Here is a 9987-nt window from a genome sequence, read left to right on the forward strand (position 1 = left end):
TACTAAAATCCTGGGCGCACATTGCTCATCTTTTCCGTGTAGAATCCGGACATTGTTTTGGTGCACTACCTCAATGTCCCATATCCGGATGATAACAAAATGGCCGTGATTGCGCCCAGTATCACACTTTGGGGCGACAAAAAGGAGTGGACCAAGGAGGAGCTGGTCAGCCAGCTCAAGCCCATGCGTAAGTATAGATTTCAAGAATGTGGTATTCTATTCAAAACCAAACATTCAAAAACAATTTCTTTATTGGCTAATTAAGTACGAACTTTCCTATGAGATCATAGCCTTATGACAATTTGAGAATTAAAGCTAACTTACATGATTGATTTTTAGTATCCACAATTAATTCTGATGATGACTCCGACTCGGGTAACGATATAGAAATATCAGTAAGTAACAAAGAGATTGAAACTCAGCCGTAGAGCCAACTGAATTGCATTTTCTCGTGTAGACGGCGGAGACGGTGGAGTCCATAGTTTGCCAACTGATGGAGAAGCAGAGGCTGTCGCGCCAGGCTGCCTTGGTTAAGCAGCTAGACTGTGGGTGCGGAGATGGCGGATGCGTGGACGGAAAGACCTGTACGCATCCCGTGATGCGACGATCGGCCGCCATGCTGAAGTCCTCGGTGCAGGAGAAACGGCTGGGCGAGCCCTTCAACGGCAACACGCCCAATGTGGTGGTGGCCAGCAAGCTCTACTCCCGATGGGCGGAGCGGCCAAGGCAGCACGTTGAGAATCACGGCCAATTCCACAACGTCACGCAGCAGTTGCCGCAGGAGTCGGCAATTAAGTTTCAGATCATTCCTCCGCAGCAACAGCAGCAGCAGGATGGGAACTACCAGCAGCAGCAACAGTATCGGGCAAGTCAAATGCTCGCTGCAAGGAGTAATCTGGTGATGCAGCAACAGCAGCAGCAACAGCAGCAGCAGCAACACCAGCAACAGCAGCAATACCACCAGCAACAGCAACAGCAACAGCAGCAGCACTTGAGTCTACAGCGATTTGTTGCCAGCCAAGGCCAGAATTCGGTGCATCTCAATCAGCAGCACAGGCTGCAAATAGCCAATACAACGATCACAGCCACAGCCAGAGATCCTGCGACGACTTCAGCAGCAGCGGCAGCGGCAGCTTCTGGAGCACCAGCAGTCGCCTCGAATATAATGGACACCGAACTAATTGAAAACCAAAACCACATGACCGCAAACAAAATCACAAACTCCGGCAGCAGCAATAGCAGTAGCAGCAATGCCAGCAAGCAATTAGCAGCCCAAACAAACAACGAATTAAATGTCGTAAATAATAACGACCCCGGCAACAATAACTTTATGTACAATCAACAGCAGCAACTTAATGCTTCCAGCAACAGCAACAACAGCAGCCAGCAGCAACAGCAGCAGCAGCAGCAACATTATTATAAATTGCAACAGACAACAGCAACCCCAACTAGTGGTCAGCCGCCTCCTCTGGCGCAAGTTCAACCCCACTCCTTGGGCCAACCACCCGTGGAGGCCATGTGCATGTCACCCGAGCATCGCAGCAGCAGCCAGCCCACACCTGCAACGTCTTCCGCTGGTAGCATCCCCTCCTCCGTTTCCGTATCCATATCCGTGTCCACAAACACATCCACACCCGCTCCCACGTCCATATCCACGCCCACATCGGGCACTTCGTCCACTTCGAGTTCCTTACAATCGATTATCGATGGCAATCAGCAGCAACAAATTACAACGACGTCGACGGCAGCAACTTGTGATAATTTAATGAGCGCCAATGCGCTCTCTGAGGTGAGTGCAACCGCAAAATCGACTGCAATCATTGTATTTATGTTGATTAAATTCAAACTTATTCGGCAGCAGGAAAGCCACACAGTCAACAATCAGGCCACAGAAGCCCCCAACAGGAGTCAGCTGCAATCGCAATCGCAATCCCTGAACCAAAATGGTTGTGCAACTTACAGTGCTTCCAGTGATAACAGCAGCCAAATTAGTGACGAAAGCAGCAGCTTTGGCGGTAACAATCAAAACAGCAGCAACAGCAGCAGCAGCGAGGAGGAGCCCCAGGTGGAAGCGTTGAGCTTCTTCAACGAGACCTTGGATCTGTCCCACGAGGACATCCAGCGCACTTTGATAGCGAATATGCCGTACAATACGACAGCAGCGGGAGCCACAGCACCCAGTACAACGATAACAACTGGCAACACCAAACTCGAATTGAGCCAACAGGAGCCGGAGAAGAAACCCGAGATGAGAACCGAACCCGCAACCGATGTTGAGGAGGATGAAACGGACGATGTGTTTGCCAATCTGGATGCCTTCGATATGCTCGTGGAGTTTCCCGAACTGGACTTGGATGACAAGCAGGCCCTGAATAACACGGCTTTGGAGCAGAGCTCCTTTTTGGGAGAGTCCGCACCATCGCAGCCACGCAAGGTGCACAATATATGCGACTTTAGTCCCGAATGGTCGTACACGGAGGGAGGCGTTAAGGTTCTGGTGGCCGGACCTTGGACGAGCTCGAATGGCGGTGCGTATACGGTGCTATTCGATGCGCAACCAGTACCCACGCAACTGGTCCAGGAAGGAGTACTTCGCTGCTATTGTCCAGCCCACGAGGCTGGATTTGTGACTCTGCAGGTGGCTTGTGGCGGATTCCTTGTTTCCAACTCCGTGATGTTTGAATACAAGCTCTCCCTGCTGGCGGATGCACCTTTCGATGCCACCAGCTCCAACGATTGCCTGTACAAGTTTACGCTGCTAAATCGCCTGTCCACCATCGACGAGAAACTGCAGGTGAAGACGGAGCATGAGCTCACGGTAAGTGATTGTTTTGTTAGCGAATTCATGTCTGACATTGAGATCTTTCGAACTTATAGACCGACAACACTGCTCTCTACCTGGAGCCAAACTTCGAGGAGAAGCTGGTAGCATATTGCCACAAGCTGATCAAGCACGCCTGGAGCATGCCCAGCACAGCCGCCTCGTGGACGGTGGGATTACGTGGCATGACTCTGCTCCACTTGGCCGCTGCCTTGGGCTACGCCAAGCTGGTGGGCGCCATGCTGAATTGGCGATCGGAAAATCCACATATCATTCTTGAAACCGAACTGGACGCCCTCAGCCAGGATGTCTACGGTTTTACTCCGCTCGCCTGGGCCTGCGTGCGTGGCCATGTGGAGTGCTCGCTGCTACTCTACAAGTGGAATCACAATGCGCTGAAGATCAAAACGCAGGCACAGCAAACTCCCCTGGATTTGGCCAGCATGCGGGGTCACAAAGTCCTGCTGGCGCAGATGTATCGCTTGGAGAAGGAGCGCTGCCGCAAGCCGCAGCTGCGCGGAGGCTTGGCCAATCTTTCCATGAACATGGGCGTGGAAGCGGAGGCGGAGGAACAGCACCAGAGTTTCAGCGCTTTTGACTTGGAACTCCAGCGTAAGCATGATGGAGTTTTCCTGAGACCCGTTGCGGTGCATAGGTAGGGAGTTTCTCATTATTTATTTTCAATATTTGTTAAATACTTGTCATTTTCCCATCCGAACTCGCAGCAATCAGAGTCCACCCAATGGCAGCAGTCGATACTCCAAACGTTCCTCCATAGATAGTGGCATTAACATGGACATACGCAGCAAGTCAGGCAAACCACTGGCCAGGCTCCATAGGTAAGGTTGAAACCGAGCCGCTCAAGACTTCAACTAACTTTATTCCTAATCTTTCAGCAACTTTGAGAGCCATGACAGCTATGCTCTGGGCGTCGATTCGCCGCTGGATTCGCTGACTGGAACCAACTGTCTGCTGTCGCCGCTGCGCAAAATGGACTTTGCCCTCTGTAAGTTTGGGGATCAGACTGTGCATGCTCCCAACTCCTAGTCATAGACTATATTTTTATGGAATGAACCAAATGCTCAAATTTTCTCGGTAAATTCAAACTAGGCGAGGTATCTACGGGCGAATCGAGTCCCGTGCACGACAAAGATTGCGACGACAATTCAACGAGCGCGACCGACGTGACCATTGGCAATGATTTGGTCCTGCCCGATGCCGTTGTAGGTCAGTGATGGCAGATTGGTGGAGCCCTGCTCCACTCTCAATTCAATCTCAAAGTGTCAACCCGTAACAAACTCACCCGTTATCTGTACTGTAGCTAAAAACATACTAACCATGTGGGGATGGCTCTCGATGTTGTTGATGTTGTGTTGCTATTGCTGTTTGTTGTTTATGTAATCACGTATTTGGGGGGAAGCTCGTTTAATCAATGTAAATGTTCGTTATTAATATTGGTTGCTGGTTGTGCGCCCTAAATGGGCGCTTTTATCGATGTCTACATTTAACCGATTACTACTAATTTTAAACTAACAAACACTCGCCGCCTAATTAACCACGAATTGATCGTTGTAAATATGAATCCGAGGTGTATGTAAATAGCTAGCTAATCACCCTAAACACAAAAATCAATGCTTGTCGGTGTATAATACAAATAATAATTAGCCGTGTTCAGCGACTTTGATTATCGTGATCAATTTGGAGAGTCATAGACGTAGCTTTGTCAATTTAAGCTCCATTAGATCATTTGGCTAATTGAGCTTAAAATAACAGAGAAATATTCGATACTGTATATGTGTACATGAAAGTGTCCAGCTCAATTATGTAGTCTCGTTTGCCATGTATTTGTATGAGCCATTTGTTTGGAAATAGTTTTGTAATCAGTTTGGCGTACTTTCAGGGGACTCCGATGCCAAAGTTCTGACTTTAGCTGAACACATAATAGCAGCAATGCCAGAACGAATTAAGGTGAGATACTGTGAACCGCTTTATTGAAAATAATTCTAATGTGATTTAACCCTTTAGAACGAAGCCGATGAAATGATGGTGCTGGGCAGTCCCTTGACAGAACCCCTCACTTCAGAATCTTCAGCGCTGACGGATAGCTTTATGGACCCACTACTCGATTCGCTGCCCAACACACATTTCGACAGCGACTTCAGCTTCGACTTCCATGACCATAGCTATCGCTATCACGACGTCAGCACGCCGTGCTCCAGTTTGAGTCCCGCCAGCTCGGGACCGCTGCAGTCCCCGGCCAGTTACTCCATTTTGGGAACCGATCCCTCAGTCAGTTCACCTAGTCCCCCGCCATCCACCAAACAGTTGACAGAGTTCCTGCACGCCTCCAGCATCTCGTCGTATCCCTTTGAGGCGGATTTCTCCAAGCTAACCCTAACAGACACGGAGCAGCGGGAGCTCTACGAAGCAGCCAAATGCATCCAGAAGGCGTATCGCTCGTACAAGGGTCGACAGAAGCTCGAGGAGCAGAACAAAGAACGGAGCGCTGCCACTGTCATCCAGAACTACTACAGGCGGTACAAGCAGTACGCCTACTACAGGCAGATGACAAATGCCGCCCTGGTTATTCAGCATGGCTACCGCTCCTACAGACGAAACAAGCGATTCAAGAAGAGCGGCTTGTGCTTGAGCAGCTCCAGTGATCATGGAAGTGTGAGCAGCAATTCCCAGTGCCTGTCCAGCTTCTACGATCACTACAAACAGGATCAGCAGCAGCTTCACGAGATGGGCTCCCAGCCAAGCACGCCTAAGGAAACCAGCCCTTCGGGTCCTTTGAAGTGAGTTGGAATACTAGATAGTTTTGAAAAGTTTAAACTTACTAAATGTAAACAAATTTAACAGGCGAACCTACTCGCAGTCCACGCAAAATCAAGCTGCCCGGAAAATTCAACAGTTTATGAGACAATCACGCATCAAGTAAGTACAACTAATTGATCCGACTAATTAGGATTAACTTAACACTAAGCTAACTCATGGGTGATGTTATTGCACGCAAGCATTTGGGATGGCAATTTGGCGACAGTGGTAAGGCCGTGTGTATAGTTATGGTTTCTTTCTAGCTTTGAGTTCTTTTACTAATTTGTACCCATTTTAAAATATTATTTTTGCATCTTTTTTGTTTTTGATTTTAATACATTTTTTAACTCAACAGACTACAGAAAGAGCGAGCCGAAAAAGAGAAGCTGGTGCACCAACGCAGGGCGGAATACCTTCAAAACTTGCAGTTTCAAGGGCAGCAGGAAATGTTGGTGTGCCACGAAAATAAGTGAGTCAATTTATATTAATTAATGATTCCAAACTAATATGCCACCTTTTTGATAGCATTTCTGCGCCAAGCAGTGGCAACACCAATGCGAGCAACAACAACAATCTACACCAAATACAATCCAATCAGTGAGGGTCAACTGAGTGAATTTTAAACATAGGAACAAGCTGCACGGTTCCATAAGAATTTATGAATAGCTTTAACAACCGAGTGAAACTTTCTACTTTCGTATTTGGTCCGATTAGGAAAAACAATCCCAAGCACCTCTGTAGTGAAACTTTGTTTCAAACTCTCTTTTACACAGACAACAAACGTTCTAAATTAGTAGCAAATACCTGCACTTTATTTCATTTGCCTAACGAATTTTAAGAATCACACATTATTTTCGAAGTGAATGTAGCTTAGGCTAGAGGTCTTTTAAGGTATTACTTAAACCTAAACTTAACTGAAGATCGGACTCCAGGGAGAAGATGATAACGCAATTTTTCCATTTGTCAACTCGAAAGAACTTATTACTGAAGCCTTTAAAAACTTTTTAACTCCAATTGTAGTAAAAAAAAGTAGCCTGCTATATATACATATTATATACATACAATTTAAACCAATATTACGCATGTGTATGCATCTATATAGTTACATTTGTATATAGATATTGCCTAACTAACTAAATTCTAGTCTATTTTAACGTACTACCAAGCTCTGCGATGCGACTATGCTTGTCTCTAAAGCAAAAGCAAAATACAAAAGAACGAAAACCTATAACATTAATCCTCGATACTAACTAGATGCTAACTGCTCTTTAGGTTTAATCATAAGACTCCACTGAAAGTCCAAAGTTGTTGTTGATTTCTAAAATCAAATTCGTGTGGAGAGCGCAGCAGATATCGATTTATCATATTTCAAAGAAAGTAAACCCTATTCTAATTTCTAATACGCAAGTACTTAATTCGATAATGTGTACTAAGTCTTAACTTATCTGACTATACAGACTAAGCCTAGCTAATAATAGTTAAAATCACAGGAATGGTTAATGTGTTGCGTGGGCACACATCCAAACCGAAGTGCAGTCAGCCAGAAAACTGATGATAGTTATTGGATACATGGAATTTCCGACTTTTTGCTGCTGCAAACCCATTAACCGATTGATCGCGCCAGTCAATCTTAACTGCTTGAATGAATACACAGCCAAACACAAAAAAAGAAGCAAGAGAGAAAAGTTTTTAAACTAAATGTAACAATAAATGAATTTTTGTAAATTATTTTTGTCCGTCCACATTGTTAGCTTTCATAACATACCAACAAGAACATATATACTTACAAATATACATTATATATAATAGAGAAGGAGCCGATACTGATTCGAAAACTCAAGAAACAATTTTTAAAGGATCGTTCTAGTTCAAGTTAATAAACACTGGCGATAGAAGTATGTATATAAACCAGCTCCAAAACTATGTCCTGCACGTAGAAATGGACCCACTTACCTCTAGCAGTCCCAAACCAGATAAAATAGAAACCAAAAAAACCAAACTCACAAAAACCCAAGTGCAAATAAAGCAACTTCAAGTGCGAGAATGTGAAATCTGCGTATTGCGATGTGCAAATGGGCTGTAAGTTAACTTTTACTCGACGAATGTTTGTCACAACCAGATGCGCAGCTGTTGACTATGGGTGGGATTTAGATCTATCACATTGTTAACTATTAAACTACGAACTATTATACTTAATTCGCACTATTATTACTCTACGAATACGAAACTTTGATTGCATTTTGCTCTAACTTAACTATGTATAAATCTGATCAACTGATTCGAAATGAAGACTAAATACGATTTCACTACTCAACTGACTTAAGAATTGCAATCAATTTTGTTAACTGTTTAAGCAGGGTGTTAAACATATACCAGCTGAATACTAAATCCAATTAATTGCAATATTTGCACATACTACACACACTGGACACGCTCTGGCTCACAAAAGAACACACACAGATACACAATTTATAAACCTCAAAGTAGCAACCTGAGTGTGTTTTAATGGAAGGAAGTCTTTTTAGATAGAGGGAGGCCAAAAGGCAAAGAAAACTTAAGTACCTTAAGCCAATTGGCACTAAAACTAAACTTAAATCTAACAAACAATTATAAATACCTACAACAGACTATGTATCTATATCGAAGTGGGTGTCTGCGAACGTAGGGCATTTCCCCCAAGCTAGTTTGGTTTGTACTTTTTTCCCTTCAACTGAGCTAAATCTAATGCAACACCAAAATTGTTGATATCTAACGAAACTATACAATAGGAAAACTATTCTAGCTAATGTAATTGGATATTCAGTACTCACATATCTGTTAGATAATTTATACCTATCTTCGTCCTAATAGAACTTTTAAGTGCGGCGTGTACGAATCCAGCATTCTTCTTCAACTTCAACTAGATAACACTAACCTACCATCCAACTTTGTCCCAAGAAATCCAAAATCAGCTACTTAAACTGTTTGTTTCCGACTTTCAGCTTAGTAGAGCAGCAAATAGGAACGGATATGAAACTGTTAACTAAACTTTTAAGCGAAATATACCTAGAGTGTAACCTTTTTAAATATTATACCTTACTTGTATGGGATACTAGCATGAACTATACACATATATCGGAAAACTAAAGAATGTTTAACAAATCAACGTATTATATGTATATGTACAGACACATACACTGATACACCCTAACCACATACGAAACATAGAGTTATATATATATATACATATATATTGTAAAACGACTTTCCAGTTTCTGTAAAATTGTAATTACATCCAATAAAGTTTAATTCAACACTTTAACTGGTCCTTGTGCATTTCCTGGGCCAAATTCCTCTCTTCTCGCCGTCCTGACAAACCAATTAGTAATCAATTTGTCTAAGTGAGCCGCCAACCAACTGGCGCCAGTCATTATCAATGAATTGTCCTTAGCGCTAACCCTATCGGTCCGAGAAAGTATCTGCAGGTAGGAAAGAAAAAAGGAAACCTCCAGCTGCTTGGGTCAACGCGCATTTCCTTTTTTCCCAGTTTTCCTTTTGCACCTTCTCGTTTTTTCTGGTTCAGCTCAATTAACACTTGCTGCGTGGCGGGTGTGAGGATGAGCTAATGGGGCGTAGATACATCTGTATCTGCTGGCTGCGTTGTTTCGTAATTACGAGCACAATGCAAAATGCCAAGGCGTTCGCAGTGTCTTGTTAATAAATCGGCCTGCTCTCGGCTCTCGACCTTTGCCACTGCCTGAAATCGGATGCTGCGTTTTCCGCTTTTCCAGCTCAACTTACACATGTTTATGGGCAATCGTAGTTAAGTCCAAAAAATCATTTTCCGAATGCGATTTTCTCGCTGCTCGGCGGACGAATCGCCTCACTGGCTGCCTGGTTGCCTGGCTATTTGGTTTGGTTTGGCTGCTTGACATTCGGTCTGTCAGCGGAAGCTGGGTGTAATGTGAAACCAAGCGTTGCCCTCCACTAGCGCTTTCCAGCCGCAACAATAAACACCGAAAGCAATTCTCCTCCACGCTCCGCATTTTTATTGTATTTCGGTTTTTGGTAAAGTTGTTGTTTAGCTGGAATTTTCGGGCCATTCTCGATTGTTTCATGTCGGTGCTTTGTTTTTGTGTATTTTATACATTATTTTATGGTCATTGAGTGACGCTGCCACTGGAGTGGCGTAAGCCGGCTTCAATTCATTGAAGAGGCCAAAGATATCCAATAAAATGTAGAATGGGTTTTTTAACTCCTAGTTTTATGGCACGTAATTAGGTTAGTCTACTTAAATGTAAAATATTTCAATCATTAAAGGGTCGAAGAATAAACGAAAGGGCTATATATATATAAACTTTCTACTCCAT

The 9987-nt window shown here is 44.1% G+C and overlaps 1 protein-coding gene across 11 annotated transcripts in view; it reads left to right on the forward strand.

Moving 5' to 3' along the window:
• The window catches only part of LOC6733719, a 36404-nt gene extending 27465 nt beyond the window's left edge, over positions 1-8939 (forward strand). For 4 of the 11 annotated variants that reach the window (XM_039292608.1, XM_039292612.1, XM_039292617.2 and 1 more), the window contains 13 exons: positions 43-187; positions 340-395; positions 458-1789; positions 1859-2818; positions 2878-3476; positions 3547-3660; positions 3718-3827; positions 3932-4048; positions 4722-4789; positions 4847-5619; positions 5684-5758; positions 5994-6107; positions 6164-8939. In XM_039292608.1, the coding sequence (XP_039148542.1) occupies positions 43-187; positions 340-395; positions 458-1789; positions 1859-2818; positions 2878-3476; positions 3547-3660; positions 3718-3827; positions 3932-4048; positions 4722-4789; positions 4847-5619; positions 5684-5758; positions 5994-6107; positions 6164-6239 (4539 nt within the window). In that variant the 3' untranslated portion in view covers positions 6240-8939. Of the gene's footprint in view, positions 1-42; positions 188-339; positions 396-457; positions 1790-1858; positions 2819-2877; positions 3477-3546; positions 3661-3717; positions 3828-3931; positions 4049-4721; positions 4790-4846; positions 5620-5683; positions 5759-5838; positions 5867-5993; positions 6108-6163 lie in introns of all 11 variants that reach the window. The other 7 variants (XM_039292611.1, XM_039292613.2, XM_039292619.2 and 4 more) reach the window with 5 other exon arrangements.
• Positions 8940-9987: the final 1048 nt, after the last annotated feature.

This window comes from Drosophila simulans, chromosome 2R (genome assembly GCF_016746395.2).
Source record: "Drosophila simulans strain w501 chromosome 2R, Prin_Dsim_3.1, whole genome shotgun sequence".
Classification (NCBI taxonomy): domain Eukaryota; kingdom Metazoa; phylum Arthropoda; class Insecta; order Diptera; family Drosophilidae; genus Drosophila; species Drosophila simulans.